Source organism: Gymnogyps californianus, chromosome 5 (genome assembly GCF_018139145.2).
Source record: "Gymnogyps californianus isolate 813 chromosome 5, ASM1813914v2, whole genome shotgun sequence".
Lineage (NCBI taxonomy): Eukaryota > Metazoa > Chordata > Aves > Accipitriformes > Cathartidae > Gymnogyps > Gymnogyps californianus.
In genome coordinates, this window is record NC_059475.1 from 68,963,691 (window position 1) to 68,984,977 (window position 21,287).

Consider the following 21,287-nt stretch of genomic DNA (forward strand, 5'->3'; position numbering starts at 1 on the left):
AGGTTAGAGTAGCAGCCCCCATTTTAAAAGAATTGCAGATCTTGCCTGCAGAGCAGAGATGCTACCTGCCTGTTCAGTGGTAAGAGGCAGATTTACTTTTAAAATGTCGTAAATAGTACTGAAGAGTGAATGTAGATGTGACGTGGAAGCAGAACAGGCCAGTGCAGGACTAGGGTGCAAACTCAGCAGCATTATCACAGAATGAGAGCACTATTACTTTTAGCTTGCAAGTGCGTTCCTATATATGGATCCCTTAAAAACGTTGAGCAGTGCTCTGCAGGGAATTTAAGCCTGCTTAAAAGCAGCGTTTGTCTTAATCTTTTGTGGGCTTATTGGAAGAAATTCACTGCCCACATGTTGACGACTGCTGGTGTAAGCTACCTGCACCTAATGCTGACAGATTCAAGACTATTTACAGAACAGCAAGGAAAAAGAAACTCCCAGCAACCCAAAATCCACACCTCTGAGTGAGCATATGCACATGCAGTTCTCTAGGCTTGGTTTTCCTGTATTTCAGCATTCATTTGCTCCCAGGCAGCTCTGGAAGCCGCTGCATACCACGGAGTAGCAGCGTCTTACTGCTGTTGCCCTTGCGAAGGGGTCTGCCGTGGGGATGTCAGGATTAGGACCAGATGATGACCCTTCATGGCTCACAGTAAAGTGATTTGTTTATCAGCTTGCTTATTCACGATCTAAGAAACTCTGTACAAGAGAGTGGAATTAAAAGAGACTGAGAGAATGACATTTTTCCTTTAATACTTCTAATATAGCAGAGTGGGCCCAATAAAACACGTGGTAGCTTGCGGATAGGCACGTCTCATGGTAACACACCTACCGTAGCGGTCGGAAACAGCAGGAGGGAGGTGTGGTGGCTTGCGGAGAGGCAACGTCTTGAGCTGCCGCAGATATTTGCTTTGTAAGGCCTCTGCTGCTTGTCATGTTTTCCCTGCTGGCTGCTCTGCAGAGGGTAGTTGTGTGCTGCAGTGGTGTGGCTGGGGCAGGTGTGCAGTCCCCACTGCTGGAGATTTTTTGAGAACAGGTAAGACAAACGTTTTGTCGGGGTGGTATAGGTATTTTTGGTGTCAAGAGAGCGGACAGCCTAGTTCTACCATGTTTTCTTTGTCTTTACGAAACCATGGAATAGCTGCATGTACAGGGAGTGTAAGCCATTCTGCATGCCAAGACTGAGAGACAGTTTTTGAGAGAACATAGTATGTGCAGTTGAATACTTTTACAGGGGAAATGCATCAAAGAACTAAATGAAAATTTCACAAGCAGTATCATTTCTGGTATTTTTCAAATTACAGTGCTTGACTTATAACCTTAGTGTATTTTCTGCAGTTTAAACTTTTTCTGTGAGTGTACATGTATTTTATTTCTGATATTTTGCAATTGGATAAAAAAACCACTTGATCATTTTCTTATTCTATCTTTACAGATCCTAATTTTGTACGTACTTTCCTTACCACGTACCGCTCCTTTTGCAAGCCCCAGGAACTGCTGAGTTTACTGATTGAAAGGTAAGTAGCAGTCATCCTTTCTGAAGATATTGAAAGGCTTTGTGTATTTACCTGCTGGTTTTCTGCTCGTGTTCTCAGTGCCATGTGGCACATGTTTTAGTGACGTTCGTAAAACAGTAACTTTGAAAATGGGATACAGTGATGCAAGTTTTTAACACAAGCTTCCTTTTCCCAGTTTGTTGAATTAGTCACCTGAATTAGGTATTAGGTAGAGCACTTGGTGTGCCTCAGCTGTGGAGCGGTAATGTTTTGAACTGCTTAACTCGATCGTGAGAGTGTACTCGAGTATGCCTAAGTCTCCGCGCAAATAAGAACGAAAATGTTCTAAGCAGTTTGTTCGAAAGGCACAGACTGTTAATGTTAACAACATTTTAATACAGTGTGATAAAGCTGCTCTTGAGCTTTCTTCTAATCTTCACTTAATCAAGCTAGCAGGTAGTTAAAAACCTTATATCCTAGTCTAGACATCTTGTGATGACCAGAGGACTAGCGAATTATTAGGGCGAGAGCTGGGTGTGTTAGCAGTACATAGCTAGGGGAGGAGGGAATTCCAGGCAAACTGGATATTAGATGAGTGCTTGAGTTTCACCGCACTGAATTTTTTTTTTAAATGCAATTGCTCTTCATGTCCTACATAAAAGGTTGGTGTTTTATCTTAATTGCCATCAGTTTTTTGGTGCTTTTATTCATAGGTTTGAAATCCCAGAGCCTGAGCCTACTGAAGCAGACAGGCTGGCAATCGAGAAAGGGGAGCAGCCGATCAGCGCAGACCTTAAACGATTTCGCAAGGAATATGTCCAGCCAGTACAACTCAGGTTTATTTGCTTTTAAATTTGTTCTGTTAAAGCCAGATTTTAGTTCACTGATTATATGGTGATCCTGGAGACAGTAATCTCTTTTGGAGACTGCTGTGCTGTCAAGTAGGGACTTATCACTGTCTGCAACCAGACTAATATCCGAAACCATGTTCTGATTAGTCATACTGACTTCTGTTGTTGTTGCAACTGCACTTTGGTTCTCTGCCACTCACAGCTGTGATCACCACCCACAAGAACACTGTATGGCTACTATGTAAAGCAGGTGTGGGTGAGAGATGTATAACTGAAAGTGTTTCTGACTGCATTTTGAATGGATTCCTTGTTAAGAGGCCCTATGAAGATAGTTTCTCTGTTTCCATTTTTTTTCAGTCCTGCTGGTATTTTACTCCCTTTCCCAGCCCCGTTGATGTATTTGCACACAGACAGGGAGACTCTTGTCTGTACTGCACATTGCAGCAGGCTGCAGTGAATCTTCAAGGTCTTGCTGACCAAGCTAACTTGGGGAACAATTAAGCGTTTCTAGCATGAATGAGGCTAATTGTTTCCCTGATAGGATATCAAGTCAGGAGGAGACACAGATCACAACCAATATTTGCTAGAACAACTTTTATTCGTTAAACTGTTTTTATTAGTAGCATCAAGATGTTACTTTTAATGGCAGATAACTATACGCACAGTCCCGTCAGTTATTGCCTTACCACACACAGTCATTCATAGTTACCTGTTTGGAGCAACAGCAGCTTACTCAAAGTGAAGGGTCATACTGACACGCAAGTACCTTCAAGGTAGGTGTTCAGAAAGTCACTTAGGAGTCCCGTTTTCATCAGATACCTGTGTGCATATATATAAAAAAAAATTTAAGTATATATGTAATACTGTGGTGTTTGTCTGTATAGCCGCCGCCACCTCCTTGGATGTAGTCCAAGTTATACAGCCTCAGTGTAACCTTCATACTGGTGTGTGCTCGGGGCCTTGTACAGATTTATCAGGCCCTTGGTGTTCTCAGTTTATCAGCTCCTGTGTGTTCAGCAGGACCACTGGTCTCCAGAGTTATGAGTTCTTGGGAGAGCTTCACACGCTGCCTCTCAGCTCATACTTTTCCTCATTTCAGCTTGCTGTTTTCTGGTAACTGTTTCTGCATCCATCCGTATAGGTGCCTATAGAGCCCCTTCATAGAAACTCTCACAGAATGGGCTTTTGTGACATAACTGGCTCAAGAGTTTAAATATTGTTGTATTGCTTTTGTTGCTATTTTTTATAGCCTCCTGTACTAGCTAGGCTGGAAGTTGCTTGGGGACCTCCTCACAGTGCCCCTTTGGGTGGTACAAAGGCATCTTCCTGCAGCACTGCTGACTGCCATAGCTGAGCAGGCCAAGTGGTTACCAATGAACTGGAACCTGTAGAAAAGTTTGAGGCAGCAATTAACCATGTTTCTTGCTATTAATTTCCAAAATCAATTTAGCTCTTTTGCCTTCATATGTTATGTTTGAGTTGTTTGAAACCTGTGGCCTGTTCCAAAGTTTCCAGGGTCTTTGGTTTTGGTTTCTGGTTTCTTTCCTTGTTTGAGAGATAGGATACCTCTTATCGTGACAGCTAGTTTTTGCTGTCTAATTTATGCTGTGGTTGGTGAGCTGAGTTCCCTTACTGGTGCCTGCTTGATGAGAGATGTGGTTTAAAGCTGCTATTTAACACACACCCTTCTGTCGCTTATAGTTAATCTTTGAATTTAGGAGATACTACGTGCTTCTAGTAGCTTGAAACTCGTAACTGTCTTACAGTTGAAAATAAGTGCCTGAATTTGAGCTGTTAGGGTGATATGTCCAGCACTTTGTAAATTCCAGTATTGTTAATAACATTGACCTCTACTTCAGAGAGATCTGAGATTTAGGAAGAAGGTGGAGAATGTGAAGATGTTCATCCCTCCCTCCCTCCCTCCCTTCTTCCCTTACTTCCCCAGCACTTACTCCCCATCTTGTAGAAAATGCTGCAGTGCACAGGCATGGAAACGGTAATGTCTTTGACTAGATTAAATGCATGTGAGGTCATGAGAAAGAGGAGGTGCTAAGCTGGAAATGCAGTCAGCAGAACCAGGCAATCTTTCTTGCTTTTTCTGTATGACTACCATGATATCTCAAAGGCAAAGACTGATTAGATAAGATCCTGTATTACTGTTATTGGGAACATGTTTCAAAACATCACTCCTTTTGACGGTTAGACGCTGTCATTGATTTCCAGCCTAAATGATCTGTTTGGGTAGCCATTCTTTCATGCGATCAACCTTATTCTTTAACTTACACACTGGGAAGAGGAGAGCTATTTAATTCTCCACATATTCATGTAGAGCACCCTTCATTTGACTAAGCTAAACCAGCCAACTTCTCTAGTGCTCTGACTCACAACAGACTGGCAGATTACAATCGGTTGTCTGCCGTGTCTTTCTCAGATGTTCTTGCCCCCGCTCTACACGGCTGAGCCACCGCAAACAGTAGTCTGATACGCAATTAGCACTGGTTTACCTTAATATCCTGAGCTGCAAAGAGTGTGGGAGTTCAGCAGCACTCTGCATACAGCTGAGCCACTTCTGCAAAGGCGATGGGGCAGGAGTAACCACATCTCACTCTAACTATCTCCTCCTCTGAGTCTGAGACCGTGGGCTCTCCATTAACCCCATCATCCTGTCCCACCTGTTGAATTGGCACAGGGAAAATCTGTTGTACTAGTTGATGTAGGAGATTTTTGCTCATCCTTCAGGTAAGGTGATGTGGTGCACCCCAATAAATCAAAGTTTTGAGGTACGAGCTCAACTTGTTTACCCGAAGAAGAGGCAAAACAGTTTTTTATTCTGATAACACCCTAAGAGTAGAAGGCGGAAGAGCAGTTGTAGTTCGCTTTTAGAGGCTTGTTTATTAGTGGTCTGTTTAAAAAAGTGTAGACAAAAATCAAGAGAAAGTTTAGCATTATCCTTAAAGGAAGTACTGGATCTAGTACAGCCATTTGTGTAATTCAAACGTTGTAAAAGTAGGGCAGTACACTTGCAACAACTTCTAAGCTGAAATGTGTGTCTAGGAAAGAAACAATTACAAATTTGTTTCTTACCAAATGGGAGATCCTAATTAGCTTTTTTAGTTTAAAAAAAAAAAAATCAGAAAATTACATTAGAAATACCCGTTTTATCTGATTTCGATAAGTTTTTTCCTCTTCTGAAACCACCTCAACGCTAACATTCTTTATATGAGATTTAAAAAACCCACCAAACTATCTATATGCTAAGACTGGAAAACTTAGGTTTTAAATACCTGGGGACTTCTGTGGTCCTAGGTGCCATGCTTAGTCTTTGTTCTGCCTCTTTGTCCGTATGTATTTTGATAGTCGTCAACTACATGAATCTGTAAGTCAGCTTTTGTGGAATTGTGTTTCATTTAGTGTTTACATGGGATGAGCCTTGGAAGTCCTTAAAAACAAACATAATATTTTTTTTTTTTCTCTCCTTCCTCAGAATATTAAATGTTTTTCGTCACTGGGTAGAGCACCATTTTTACGATTTTGAAAGAGATCTGGAGTTACTGGAGAGATTGGAGACGTTTATTTCCAGTGTAAGAGGTATGGTTATTGGTGGTCCTGTTGTTCTTCCACATTTTGGTACAACCTGCTGGTCTAATCCTGACAGGTTTTAGGCATGCGAATATGTTTACACACATGAGTAATTTTAATGCCTTTAATTGAGCTGTTTATGAGACTGTCCTTTACATGAGCAAGCTTTGGCTTGGAGCCTAAACAGCTACCAAAAATTACTTCAAGCATTATGATATTTACCTTAAGTGTATTTACTTCTGGACAGTAATGTTCGTCCTTGCCTGACTCTACAATAGGCTTGTTAGAATTCAGACTGTCACCTTCCTCCTCCCCGTGTTGTATTCGTAGAGAATTCCTTCCCTGCTGGTTACTGAGACTAGTTTCTTTCCATCTTGTTTTTTTCCCATTTATTGAAAGTTCCAGCTGAAAATCATTATCCTTTTAGAGAGGATACTTGACCCATTGGGTATCGCTTCCTCTGGAGCAATCCCTTATGAACTAGCAGATTTTTTTGGCAGCCTATGTGGAGGGCAACAGTGTTCGCATGTCAATTTTAATCATTATCCTGGTAATTCTAGACTTTACTTTTCAGATTGCCAGACCATACATTGGGCAATATAATTCTAAGACAAACTTAAAGATGGTAGTTTCTCTTTTGCAGAGGTGCCCATGCTAACTATTGCTGACGAGAGAGGAATAATTCAATTTTGGTTAGTCTCTTAAAAGCTCTTTGTCTTGAACTGCTGAAGGTACTTCCCGTCTTGGCCACTATTTTGTGTACTGTAAATGTTGGACTGATACTGTAAACATGTATTTCTCTAATCTTTTTGTTCTGCAGTGCACTAGTACGGCATGTTGCAAAGGTCTCACTTGAAGCTTGTTTACTTTTTTAGTTGTTCTCCTCTAAGTAGATGAAGCTAGCAGTCAAAGTGGAGATGGTTGCAGCTGAGGGGAAAAAGTAAAATACAATGTATACAGGGTCACTTTTTTCCCCACTCAGAAACTGTCAGTAGATGTGGTTAAACGCAACTGGGCACCCAAAAATTCATCCACATGTGCCTGTATTTGCCACCTGATACAGGTGCAAGAGCCTGTAAGAAAAAAAAATAGGGAACTACAAAGCTAATTAATTTGCATGCAGAAATGCGGAATTTTGAGTGCATGTACAATTTTGGGGGGATTGGTTTTATTAAATTATAAAAAGTCATTTAAGGTGGTATTAAAAAAGGGGGGTTTTTTTAATGGTTTCTGTTTTACAGGAAAATCCATGAAGAAGTGGGTGGAATCAATTGCTAAAATCATCAAGAGAAAGAAAGCTCAAGCAAATGGAATTAGTCACAACATCACCTTTGAGAGCCCGCCTCCCCCAATCGAGTGGCACATTTGGCGTGTTGGGCACAGTGAAACGCTGGACCTCATGACTCTGCATCCTATAGAAATTGCTCGACAGCTGACACTTCTCGAGTCCGACCTTTATAGGTACAGATTGAACATGTCTTTTTTTAGATTATTTGAGCAAGAAAGAGTTCTAATTCGCAGAGTCCGTCAAAAGTACGTCCCCATGACTTTCAGAGTTTATGGAAAGAGGTTTTCTTGCCATCTGTTCGATACCAAAATATGCCAAAAGGTTTTTTTTATCTCCGTATCAGACTTCTGACAACATAAATAAGTACAGGAAGGACACTAAAATATTACGAATAGATAGTGTTAACTTGTATTGTCTCCTTGTTAAAAAGCAAACTTAGTGTTATATTAATAAGAAATGTTTGTTGCATCATAAAAAGAGAACACGATTGTCTGCTCCTTTCCTTTGTAGCTGCATAGCAAAGGCCCAGGTGTTACATGCATATAACCATAGCACTGGTACGTCAAGGTCCTCTAATCTAATTCTGAAGAGGTTTTTTTCGTCTGGTACCATACATACTCCACTGTTTCCTAGCTCTGTTGTTACCTGTGATAAATAGAGCTAGCCTTGACGTGAGAGCTAGGTTTTCCTGGGTAGAAATTCATTAAGGTCTTACAAAACTCGAAGGTGAAGCATCCTTTCGTGCTTCAGTGACGGCAGGTTTTCTATTGAAATAGGCCACTTTTCCAGCAGGTTGCTCAAAGTACTTCAGCTTCCTATTTTAAAATTGTAACTGTCTTTAAGTTGCTTTCTTATGCTTTCGGGAAATTAAACTTACTCCTTTGTAATTTTCTTATCTGAAAATGCTTATTCAAAAATGCCAATTTCAATTAAGATAAAAATGTATTTCCTTCTGTAGTCAAATACTCATCGAAAAATTACTTTAAGTAACTGTTTTGCAGTAGGTTAGATTGTATTTGTGAAATATCAAGTTGTGGTTAAGGGAAGAAATAATCTTCTAATGCAAACATAGAACATAGAATTATTATTTGTATCGAGCATTCTTCTGCATCTTGCTTTGTCATTATCAGGGCAGTACAGCCTTCTGAACTCGTTGGTAGTGTGTGGACTAAAGAAGATAAGGAAATTAACTCCCCAAATCTATTGAAAATGATTCGTCATACTACAAATCTTACTCTTTGGTTTGAAAAGTAAGTACAGGTGGTGATAGTGTAGTGGCATTAACTTCTACTGAATTTCAGAGAGAAACATTTTTCTGCTATTTGAATTCTGTTGCCTTGAATCTTGAGATAGCTGTTGACTATTACAGTAATTTCATTTTTTGGTTCAAGGGTGCATGCCGTGCCAATCGCATATACTCCCTCTTCCTGAGACTGGAAGATTTTTTTCCCAGTCACGTCCACTTGGTCAGCACGGGTCCTACTTACATTTCTACAGTACGTCAAAAGGGGTTGAAGGCAGTGCAGGACTCAGCACCGCTTTTCTACATCTCTGATGAAAGCACTGTTGTGTCTGTCCCCTTGTCTTAGTCTCTCTCCCTTCTCATGTGAGATGATTAAGTACTTCTGAGGACATGATGGCCAATGCTGCAGTCAGAAGGGTGTAGTAGCTTGTATCTGTATACCTAACCTAGCGAGTTTAAAATGCCGCTGTACATACAGTGGCATGAGTCTCACCCTGCTTATCCTGGATCTTGCTTGGCGTTTGCTTTATTATTTTACAGGATCTGCCAAAACCTTTGTTGGCTTTCCAACTTGAACATATGTAAGATGTGATTGCATAAATTTGTACTTGAGATTCTTGAGAGTGAGCCAAAATGTGCATACTGGACGTACTGTACAGTTTTTGCTTGGAAAATTTTGGTTTAGTAGCTAGCAAAATGTCAGGTTTTATTTATCAGTGTTTCTCAAATTGTGTCTTTTGATTAGGTGCATAGTGGAAACAGAGAACTTTGAAGAGCGAGTGGCTGTGCTGAGTAGGATTATAGAAATCCTGCAGGTTTTTCAAGATCTGAATAATTTCAATGGTGTTTTGGAGATCGTCAGTGCAGTGAACTCTGTGTCAGTGTACAGACTAGATCACACATTTGAGGTAAGTTTTGGGCATTGCTCTTGTTTAAAAAAAAAAAAAAAAAAAAAAAAATCAGAATCCAGAAACGTATCTCACACATTTCTGAAGTGAAATCCATAGTATCTGTATCACACTTGCTTTCATGGAAGAAAACAAGTGTGAAATGTTCAGAGTTATTTGTGAGAAAACATACGAGATGGGCTGGGTGTCTCCAAGGGTTTGTAATGGGAAGTGGAGCTTTTCAGCAAATGTTTTCTCATGTGTCTTCAGCTGGAAAAGGGGAAATGCTGTGGCCATTCAATTGTTGTTCATTAACCTGTCTGAAATGAACGTGTTGCTTCAGTCCAGCATTTTATGGGTATGAAAGAGGAGGATCTCAGGGCTGAGAACCCTGGACTGGAATATTTTAACAGCAGCATTTCCTACCTACGCAAGAAATGTGGGGGTAGAAGGGCACGGGGAGGGGACAGCTAAAACTCAGATTTCATAGAATCACAGACTGGTTTGGGTTGGAAGGGACCTTAAAGATCATCTCGTTCCAACCCCCCTGCCATGGGCAGGGACACCTTCCACTAGACCAGGTTGCTCAAAGCCCCATCCAACCTGGCCTTGAACACTTCCAGGGAGGGGGCATCCACAGCCTCTCTGGGCAACCTGTGCCAGTGCCTCACCACCCTCACAGTCAAGAACTTCTTCCTTATATCTAACCTAAATCTACCCTCTTTCAGTTTAAAGCCATTACCCCTTGTCCTATCCCTACATGCCCTTGTAACAAGTCCCTCTCCAGCTTTCTTGTAGGCCCCCTTTAGGTCCTGGAAGGCTGCTGTAAGTTCTCCCTGGAGCCTTCTCTTCTCCAGGCTGGACAACCCCAACTCTCTCAGCCTGTCTTTCAGCTGATCACAAGAACTTCTCCTGGATGCTCAGAAAATTCAGATTGTCAGAGGCAGAAACAAATACCTGCTGAAACGGTTTAGATGGACAGGAGGAAGAGAGGCTACTACACAAGTAGTGACTCTGTTTTGCACTTGCCAAGGAAAATAAATGCCTAGGATTTGGCAGCAAAGCCTCCCTTGACTAAAACAGAAAAAGAAGTATGAATAAAATGTTTTGAGTTTTGTATGTCTTTGAAAGGCAGCACAAGGCCTTTAAGTTGAATTCAAAATTAAATGTTTAATTTTTCTTAAATTTAAAGACCAGGATTATGCTTGTAGGCTTGATAGACAAAGTAATAGTCTGTTTATGTTAGCCTCATGATTCACATGACTAAATTGTTGGACTGATAGTGCTGTAGTCCAGAGCAAACCATTTACAAAAGAGGTTCTTTCCAATCGGAATTGCAGTTCCTAAGTTTTGCTAAGAGAGCTAGGGAATTGCTTTGTTTTTGCTAACCATGCTATTGAGAAGATTTGCATCCCTATTTTTTTTCTTTGACGACTTAGGCACTACAGGAAAGAAAAAAAAGAGTTTTGGATGAAGCAGTAGAATTAAGTCAAGATCATTTTAAAAAATACCTAGCTAAGCTCAAGTCAATTAATCCACCCTGTGTGCCTTTCTTTGGTAAGTAACACCAGGGCAGGCTAATACTGTGTGTATTGTCAGTCTTAAGCTGAGTTTGATGCAGATGTGTTAATACTGCTTAAAGTGTTCAGGGCTGTGTTTAGCTTTAAAAATTTTTTTAATGTAATATGTGACTGACTTCCTAGGTTTGTAATGTTTTTAGACTTAGTGTCTTTTATATAAATTTATTTTTCTAGTTTACTGTACAGATTACTGGTATTATATTACTATGAATATTACCTCAGTTGGTTTAACACTGCCTCCATATTGGTGATCTGATTATGGTGATGACCTGAGGATGGTTTTTTTTTTTCCTAAACTCAGGATCTCATGTTAAGGAGATAAAACATCTTATTTCAATACTATATTGTTTCTGTGTAAAATGCAGACTTGATTCGGTTTTGCCAGCTAATAAACTGTTGGAGCATTAAAGGGAATGGTCTACCTATGCTCAGACTTTTTTATCTTTCATTAGAAAGAATGAAATCATCTTTTGGAATGAAAATGAACTTTAAAAACCACTTCTCTCTTTATCAGGAATATACCTAACAAATATTTTGAAGACAGAAGAAGGGAATCCTGACTTCCTTAAAAGACAAGGGAAAGAATTAATTAACTTCAGTAAGAGGAGAAAAGTGGCTGAAATTACAGGAGAAATTCAGCAGTATCAAAACCAGCCTTACTGTTTACGGATAGAGCCAGAAATTCGGGTAATCAAACATTAAATATCTGTTTTGGAGATAGGAGAGGGAAAAGAACGTACACAACAAAAAAATTGACAAATAATCTTCTAGTACTAGACCGAATCTTGCGTGAACAGTGACCATCAGAAGAGGGGGGAACAGTGGCTGGTAGACAACCAAGTACCAGCGCAAAGGACTCGCCAGAAGTGGGTATTTACTTGCTTGGATTCCATGTTCTGGGTCTTGTTCTTCCCCTTATTGTTCTGCAGCCTGGTATCAGAGAGATTTTTTTAGCAAAAAACAGAATGAATAAGACATACTGACTAAACAGCAGAACTTTTTTTGGAGAAAAATCAGTTGCCTTTAACCTAAAATGCTCTGTACGTGCCTAGTGCGTTTAGTCCTGTCATTCTGTAATGACACCTCTGACCAAAGTCTACTGGTACCCCACTGACAGTCAGAGGACACGTAGTTCGGCACAAATACCAACAGTCATTCAGCATGGCAGAAGCTAAGCAAATGTGGGGATGCACCAGCGTCAGCCAGCATTATCTTCAGAAATGAGGAGTGGTGGTTACTTACCTAAGACAAAGACTAGTGAATCCCAGATAATTTTAAGGAAGATGCTGAAACAACGAGCCAGGTAACGGTAGGTAGGTGTTTTTATATGGAGGTAATAACGATTGAAAAGCATAGCTTTAAGTACCCAGCCATACTTCCTAAGTGCACGGCTCATTGTAACCTTTCCGAAAAACAACTGTGTGGACAGCTCTCAATCTCAGCTAGTGAACAGCAGCAGGCAGGAAGCAACGAAGAAGTTGGTTACGTGAAGAATTAAACGGGCACAAATACTGCTGTTTAAAATGTTATTTGCATTGTGTGTTTAATTGCTGTGGACATGTCTGAGAAGGATTTAGGAGATTTACAGTATTCATAAGCCAAGTAGTACATTAAGTTCAAGGCATGGCAGTATTTGTGCTGCAAAAAGAACAAAAGGAAAATGCTGTAGCTCACCTCCCAGAGACTCCAGCTGCAGCAGGAGCAGCTACCGCAGAACTGCCGGGTGTCCAGGGAGCTTTGTCCCGTCCGTGCCCTTGATGCCAGTCCTGTCCTAGCCCTGCCTTCCCTTCAGTCCTTGTGCCGTGGCGCCGTGCTCTGTCCCTGCCTCTGACCTTCCTGCTTTTGTCCTCAGTCCCTTCCTGTTCTTTGTAGTTAATTGATCCCATCCAAAGCACCTCTAAGAAATGGCACTAGCATAACCTTTGCTTCCACTACTGTATCGTCGGTATTCTGCTCCTTCCCAGATCTGTGCTGTTCAGGCAAGTGTACAGGACGCTGTTGCGTGGCCCTTAACACCGCTGTGCTGCGCATGATTCACTAGTCAAAAATATTAGCAAACAATTTACAGCAGACTTAATTTACCATGCCTGGTTCTTTGATGCAAGGTCATTCTTTCATGTCAGAAAACTTACCGTGAACTTGATTGTTTCTTGCATTGGATTGTTTTTTGTATTTATTTCAGGGAACGTTGTACTCTGTTTTTCCTGGAAATAAGCTTCACAATAGTGAAAAGCTAAATTTTTCATCAGTGAATTACGAGCATTTCATTAAAATTCTGTGTATGTGCTTATTTTTTAAATATTACTGATGCTTGTTTCATTTAGAAATTCTTTGAAAATCTCAATCCTATGGGGAAGATACCAGAAAAAGAGTTTACAGATTATCTGTTCAACAAGTCATTAGAAATTGAACCTCGAAACTGCAAGCAACCACCTAGATTTGTAAGTCTTGTCCTGCAAATTAAATAGCTGAAATCCACTAGCCACTATGAAGAAGAATACGTAGTTAACTCAATAAGCCATGTATATTTCCTTCAGAATTCTGTATCACGAGATGATTTTTCCATCAAAACTTGATTTAAAAATACTTTTATTTCAAATGTTTATCTCTACTAAAACATACTACCTTTGGCTTATACTAGAATGAACATTTTTTTTCCCCCAAGCATAAAATATTAGCCTTTAAATTTGGGTTTCTTACCATATAGTCATTTGATAGAATACATAATAACATTTCTCATTTCACAGTATCAAGAAATCTTATAAAATATTAATATTAATTGAAATATGGATTTTTATACATAATCAATGTGTTAGGTTTTCTTTAAGTAAATTTCTGTTTTTCTTTTGTCTAAATATTTTGCGCTGTTGCAAAAATTGAAGAATTGACAAGGTGCAACCTTCTTGCCGAACAAAATACAGTTCAATTCAAAAGACTAGCAATTTTGTTTTTAAAAAAAAAAAAAAAAAAAAGCTACTGGAGCCCAGGGTTCTTTTTTAAGCAGAAAGATCGCTCTCGAGAACACTTGGTTTTTATACGTTGTAATTGTACTTCTGAGTAGCTGGAGACATCTCTAATTTTTGGGAGAGCTATAAATCATTTTAGCAATCTCCTGTTAGAGGAATGAGTAAGATGGTACTACAAATATGGCAAGAAAATGATAGAAATTACTGTTGCAAAAATGCTGCTTACAGTAATTTCTCTAAAATATTTTCTAAAAATAGGTATCCATGCTGCCAGTCTCAGTCAACTGGGCATGAATTCTGTACAGTTCATGATTTCCAAACTAGACATTCTTATTGGAATTTCAGGAAAGTCCAGTTCTGGGTACTGTAATGTGGTGGAGTCGTACATACCACCGCAGGATGGGAACGTAATTCATCTTCAAAGAACCGGCTTTGATCTGTGCTGTGGTACACCTGACTCTCACTAGACTTGTTTCATTCACACCAGTGACGTGTGTGTAAGAATTTTGTCCTGACTAACCCAGAGGACGTAGAGAACGTGCGCCTGAGTGTGTCCTTGACCTTGGACGCGTGTAGGGGCCCGGTGACCTTCCGTGGTTTAAGCACAAAGCACGTCTTGCGGTGCTGTTACGAGGCTCTTCTGCAGGGCTGTGAGGGCACATGAGATAACTCTCTCCCAAGGTTGTGACTTGCTCTTCCCTGTGTTTTGTCGTGATTGACGTGCATCTGAAACTTGACTCTTCATTATTCACAGCTGTGAAAAAAAATCTAAAAATTATTAAGCTGGGAAAAATGATTTATTAAGCTGCATCTGTAACTCTTCGGTAAACTCCTGCTGTATAGATAACAACAGACTGTACCTCAAGTCAATTGTAGAAAGGCTGTACTGCTTTTTAAGATGTATTTGATAAGTACTTTTTAAAATATCTCATAGAGACTTGGCAATTTTGCTATCTGAAATGTCAGCAGTACTGACCAGCTTTACTTTCTCTAGCCTAGAAAAACAACATACCCCCTGAAATCTCCCGGGATAAGGCCCAATACTGGCAGACACGGCTCCACCTCGGGCACCCTGAGAAGTCATCCATTGCCACTTGAAAAGGAACCAAGTAAGATAAGTTTCAGTCGAATCACTGAGGCAGAGCATGAATCAACAGTGTCGGCACCAACTTCTCCGAACACACCGTCTACGCCGCCAGTGTCTGCTTCTTCAGAGTTCAGTGTGTTTTTAGACATCGATCTCAACAGTTCTTACGGTAAATGTGCAATATGTTTTAATAATTGTTGTTACTGTCCCTCAGGCTTCCAAAATGTATTGGTGTGTATGCCAGCCTTTTGAAAAAAAAAGTTGCAAAATTTAATTGTGGACTATGGAGTCTTGTCTCAGTGTTACGTGTACTGCGGTTTGGGAATCCCTGCTGTAAGTAGTTAAACAACGAGTGACATTTCCAGTCTTTTTGCCTACTGGAGCTGCGGCAATCTGTTACGGGAGATGAGGCACTACTGTGCAGGGGCTACGCCTGCTTTACTACGTATGGCACATCCGTAGAGAGAAATGGTGCTGAGGACCTGGCATCCACACCAGTGCGTGTTTCTGGAGTGGTCCTGTGGATTGAACATGCTCTAGTGATTCTCGTTTAATTTCCTTTGAAGGGAATCCAATCTGTGCGTTTTGAGATGTGAACTGAAGTGCCAGAAGCGGGGATGGTCAGGGCACTCACTCCAAAACGCAGTCTTGATTTAAAAAAAACAAAAAAAATGACACTCAGTTCAGATACACTGATACGCTCCCAAGCTTGATACGCTCCAAGCTTTGCTTGTAGCTGTGAGCAGCTCCTTAGTCTTGAAAGCAGTGCCTGACAGGTCTTGGCTCTGCTCTAAGGGGGCTGCGGACTTGGCAGGCGGTTGCTGGTGGGGGGCAAAAGTGACAAACAATTTTTATATGGCAAATGCTGAGCGCGTTTGGGGTGCAGGGGAAGTGAACAACAACGTGGTAGCGTCAGAACAGAGTAGAATAATGAAGTTTAATTCCCAGCATAGCTTAAAATCTCTAGTTCGGGAATATTTTACACGGGAAAGTTTAATTCATGTTAGCAGTAGATAAACTTGGAGATTATGGTGATCTTTTGAGGTCATTCACAAGCATACGTTACGTGCTGTAGTGCAGTTGTTCTGTCTGGAAAGTCTTTAATCGATTTTTCCTTTAACAGGTAACAACAGCATCTTCGCTCCCGTCAGTTTGCCACAGTCGAGTGAGTACTGTAACTCTGTTAAATGTTTCATTTAACTCTGCTTTTCCTGCTTTCAGGAGAGCTGAATAGGAATTAAAATCTGAAATCTGGGATGAAAATGTGGGCTGCACTCATTAAGGTTCTGAGAGGATTTTTTGTACAGGTTTTAGATCAAATGTCCAGTAAAGAATGTAAAGTCTAAAAACTGTCTGCTTTAGTTTAGTTTTGGGTTTTTTTCCCCCAGGCTCTAGCATGACTTTGCTTCTATTTTGAATGTTGTTGATGATTATTTTGTTTGACTAATGCTACAAATGAAGCAACTTGATAATTTCGTATTGCCACTTAGTGAAAATAATTGTTCTCTTGCTGGGAAAGAAGAGGTACTTTTGGTGCCACAGCTGTGAAGAATATCCTGTGTTCATCTGTTTTCAGCTTCTCTTTTTACTCCCTTATTACACAGGCACATATACTTTTTCAGAATATGATTAAAATTTCAAACTGGAGAGCACAGGTGCCTAATGTATTGATACAGAGCTCTGTGCACTTCTAAGAGAAGAAGCAAAGGCATGACAAGAGTCACAAATATTGGTCGGGGGGTTGTGTTGTTTCTTAACTTTAAGGATTTTTTTTTTTTTCCCCCCTCTGTAAAAAGGAAGGACTAGAAATCTCCTAAAATGCTGTAAGAGTTAGTATCGTCTGTTCAGTTCAGTGTATAATTCTCCTGCTTTAGAAGTGTGGCAGAGCTGTTAACGAAGCCTCTAAATTTCCAAATTTGAACATGTACCCCTACGGCAGAGAGAACAAACCTTCCACTCCAAAGTGTAACTTAAGCATGCGGGCAAACTGCGGGCCCTGTGGTAAACGGGGTAAATTCTGCACTATAGAGAGGATTGCAGAGAAAGTTATTTAAGTGCTCACTAGGAGTTCACTTTATTTTTTCTGTCCTTTAGCATTGCCTGCTAACAGTTGATGCCTATCTTTGATACTGGAAATAGGAGACTGCTTTGTGCGGCATATATCTGATTAAAGAAATGAATGAGAATTTCATACCACTGAAGTTAATGGTTCATGTTGCTGTTCAGCACAAAGATCTGCTTATTTGAGTTGCTTCTAGTTGGGCTTAATTTTCTAGCATGTGTTCCTCAGATATTGCACAAGCAGTAAAATACCTGCTTTTCTCTCTCCAGAGACTTTCTTCAGCTCATGGGGTAGCTTTCCTAAACTAAGTGATGAGCCTCAAAACCCTCCTCCGCTTCCTCCACGAAAAAAGATGGATCAGGATGCTTCTAATGCTAAGGTATTTCTGTCCTATATTGAATAACTTTGATCATAAACCAGGGAACATCTAGCCAAGCAGGACTTTGTTAGTCTAAAAGACTTTCAGATGCAGTGCTCCCGTTGCCCTTTTTAAGTTTCAGGTTCCCAGTGTCCAAACTCTGCTAGCTACTTCAGGAACACAGTGGTCATATTCAGATCAAAGATACGGCTATGCCAGTATCATGTTTCTGACAGCGCCAATAGCAGACGTCAAGAGAATTCTGCATCTGTCAGAAGATATGCTCTTTATCTAAACACCTACATTTCTTACCACGTCTTTTTCTCTGTAACGTTGTAGGGAAGTTTAAAGTCGGATGACGATCCTCCAGCAATTCCACCTCGGCAGCCGCCACCTCCAAAGATACAGCCTCGTGCTCCTGCTTACACTAACCCCTTCGACCAGCCGCTGCACAGTCCTCCTCCTCCACCTCCCCGGGACCCTCTTCCTGATACTCCACCACCGGTACCGCTCCGGCCGCCCGAACACTTTATCAACTGCCCTCTAAACCTCCAGCCGCCGCCGGTGGGACGCTTGCACAGAGATCCCGACTGGTTCAGAGAGGCGAGCACAGGCCCCAGCTCTCCCGGCACTCCTCCCAGCACGCCCTCTCCCAGGGTACTGCGCCGCTGCTGCGTGATCAGCGCGAGTCACAACAACCTGGTCCACCCGCCTGCGCCCCCCGTCCCGCCCCGGCACAATTCGAGCCCTCAGTTACCAAAACTGCCACCAAAGACTTACAAAAGGGAGCTCTCCCACCCTCCTTTGCACAGACTGTCTTTGCTAGAAAATGCAGAAACTCCTCAATGACCTTAGCCATAGTAGTCATTGACACTGGAATAGTATTTGTAAAGTTCCTTTTTTTTATTTATTAAAAAAAGGCAGTGTATTTTAGTACTTTCACAAATTATGCTCTTAAAGTGCTGCTGATCAAAAAAAAAAAAGTTTAAATTGGAAAAATAAGACTACACACTCTAGCCTGCGTCTGTTCGACAGCATTACCCTCAGGTGATCAGCAGCATTGCCTTGTTTCACATCCTCAGTGCCGACAGTTATGCCAGTATACAAAATATATCTTTTGCACTGTAAACTACACTAAATGAATTTAAACTGACATCATTTAATTGCACTGAGCCAAAAAAGGTGCGTCTGTGGAATTTTTTCAAATTTGAGCACTAGTGGCCTTTTTTTTTATTATTAAAAAAAAAAAAGAACAATGGGATGATTACGCAACACGAGGATATACGGTGTTACCGATTTGAAACCTCTGGCCACTTGCCTTCTAACTTCGTGTAAGCTTGGAGGTTCGTGAGTGACAGCTACTGTTCTCGAATATTTTAATGCCATGTCTTAATTGCCATTGATTTGCTGCTGAAGACAAAAAAGAAAAATAGGTTGAAATCTAAATACCAAAATATTCAGTTGATCTTGATTATTTTGAGAAAGGATGGGCAAGGACTACCTGTCTCAGATATTGGAAAGGATCCCTAGTACTTAGCATGCATCTTGTTCAGATGTGCCTTTTTGTTTTGGTAGGCGAAGATGTCTTAAGCTAAAGAGTTGTCTACTGTTCTGGAGAACAAAGCTATATGCCATGTATGTACAATTGTTTATATTGTATATTTACAGATAATGCTAATAACCTGTATAAATTTAAGTGACTTGAGGCCTATAATACAGCCTGCTACTCTTGCAATCTTAGACGGTCAGAAGTGTTTCCTCTGGCTTAGGAACAGTCTTGCCTTCCAAACCTAATAACTTTCTTTAGATCTCACTTAACTTAATCGTGAATCCATTTTGGAAATTGGTAGCATTTAAACCAGCAAACACTTAAAGCTTTATTAAACTTTTTAAACTGATAAGTGAATGGAACTTTTATTTGCCAGTTGAACTACTTGTTTGAACTGGTGTGAGAGTGAGTCTGTTTTACTGGTAGTACTGTAGCAGCATTTATAAAGTGGCCAGAAGCCACATTTTATTTACTGGTCTGTGGCCTTTTACTGTGCTTTGTATCAGAGTTGTTAACAAGATTAATAAATCACCCCAGTCTTAATTTTTAAGAGCTTGAGCACTGCGTGTTCCTTGTAAGGACAAGGTTGGGAATTGCATTTAGTAAGTCTTCCGCAATACAAAATGCCCCAATTTTCCATGCTGCTATTCTGAGCTTTGGTTGTCCTTCGGTCTGCAGTTGAGCCTCATACACGACAGCTCCCTCGGAGTTTAACCTTTCCCTCCACCTACTAACCCATCAAATGCCACAGCCCCTCTAGATGGGGAAGTGGTTTCTAGATGGAGAAGTGGAGCACTGTGGTGGGATTTGCAGCAGCTCAGGCTTCCAAGTCATGCTCTGGCTTTTCATCAGCCTGCCTGTATTGCTCCCGCCATCTTGGGCATTCCCTCTGGAAAAGGCGAGGTGATACGCCTGGGGAGGGGTGCTGATTTTCTTCTCCTGGGAAGATGTGCCTTGCCATCTGTCTCTTGGACGGTCTTCTACCGCCTGTCCCCTTCATGTTCCTTTCCTGAGGAAGAAGAGGGGTAGAATCTGTCCGAGGTGTCACCCTGAGGGCCGTTCGTGCAAGGAGCAGAACACGCTTTATAAAGGAGAGCTGCTTCATTTTGCACAAATAACGTTCAAGAAGTCCCAAATTTGAGATGCACGAACTGGGAGTGCAGGCAGGAAACGGACAATGCCTTGATTATGGCTTTTCCTCTGCAGGAAAAACGCAGCTCATAACTTTTCTGTAAGCTTGTGAAGAACTCTTCTGTTAGTATCTGGTGGTGAAATTCTGCTCAGTGAAGTACTCCCCTAATGCTCTCGATGTAGAAAAGGCAGGCTGTCAGGTTTCACCTTGATCTGCAGAATAAGCTGAACAAGTGAAATTCTTTATCTTGTTCTTTGTATTGACTCTTTTGAAGTCCTCACTAGCATCTGTTGCTAAAAGATGAGTAATATTTTTTCAGACTTAGATTTTGTGTGGTATTGAGGGGAGAAAAAACTTCTCCCGAATTTTAGAATATATAGATGTCAGCTTTATACCTTCGTGTACAAGTGCTTAGACCAGAAGCGTTTTCAATATCCGATATTAAAATATATCATAGCTTTATATTTTGGTCCTGACTCACCACAGCCCTTACCCAGATCATTTTAAGTTGAGCATCTTTTGATTAGTAATGGCTTCCATGTGTATCAAAGTACTTCCCTCCATCAGGAAGCTTTGTGAGGTTCTGGTTTGCGATGGACTTTGAGGAGAGTTTAAACTGGTGGAAGCAGGAGTGTACGTTTATTAGAGTCAACCCTGAAATGATGCTGTGTAGGGGTGTGATTCTCAGAACAGCCTTTTTTAGGTGCCAACTTACATTTTATGTTGACAGCCTACAAAAATACCTCGGGGGTATGAAACACCCTGGGGGGGATGTGAAACACTTCCTTCTTTTAACTCTTAAACTCATTGTGAAAGAGTGAGTTTAGGCAGCAGTTCCAAATTCCACAGTTGAAGCCAGAGAAAAAGAAATGCATAACTTCCAGTGGGGCCCAGAATGGTTTGATTAGGAAAAACAGTGATACAGTTAACCAAGTCTCAAGCCTAGGTCATCGTTCTCCATTAGGTTAACATGGACAGAGGTAGGCATTCCTGCAAGAGCCTCTCGCTGCTCTCTGGGGATGTCCTGGACAGCAGAGGTGACTGTGGTTCCTGGTGGGCCCTCAGGACCTGTCCTCTGCCAGGGACCAACGGGACAGACATGAGCCTGTGAGTCCACGGTGCCATTTTGCCAGTGGCAGGTCCTGTTAAGCAAGTCCCTGACCCCGCCACCTTCCTCAGCCGCTCACCTCTTCTCCCCTGGTGCCC

At 41.1% G+C, this 21,287-nt stretch overlaps 1 protein-coding gene across 2 annotated transcripts in view; it reads left to right on the plus strand.

Moving 5' to 3' along the window:
- SOS2 (SOS Ras/Rho guanine nucleotide exchange factor 2) overlaps positions 1–19,487 on the plus strand; it is a 56,205-nt gene extending 36,718 nt beyond the window's left edge. For both annotated transcript variants that reach the window (XM_050897575.1, XM_050897576.1), the window contains 13 exons: positions 1,439–1,520; positions 2,213–2,335; positions 5,835–5,938; positions 7,171–7,390; positions 8,348–8,467; positions 9,206–9,368; positions 10,787–10,904; positions 11,442–11,614; positions 13,252–13,368; positions 14,888–15,149; positions 16,104–16,145; positions 17,312–17,421; positions 17,740–19,487. In XM_050897575.1, the coding sequence (XP_050753532.1) occupies positions 1,439–1,520; positions 2,213–2,335; positions 5,835–5,938; positions 7,171–7,390; positions 8,348–8,467; positions 9,206–9,368; positions 10,787–10,904; positions 11,442–11,614; positions 13,252–13,368; positions 14,888–15,149; positions 16,104–16,145; positions 17,312–17,421; positions 17,740–18,249 (2,144 nt within the window). In that variant the 3' untranslated portion in view covers positions 18,250–19,487. The remainder of the gene's footprint in view (positions 1–1,438; positions 1,521–2,212; positions 2,336–5,834; positions 5,939–7,170; positions 7,391–8,347; positions 8,468–9,205; positions 9,369–10,786; positions 10,905–11,441; positions 11,615–13,251; positions 13,369–14,887; positions 15,150–16,103; positions 16,146–17,311; positions 17,422–17,739) is intronic.
- Positions 19,488–21,287: the final 1,800 nt, after the last annotated feature.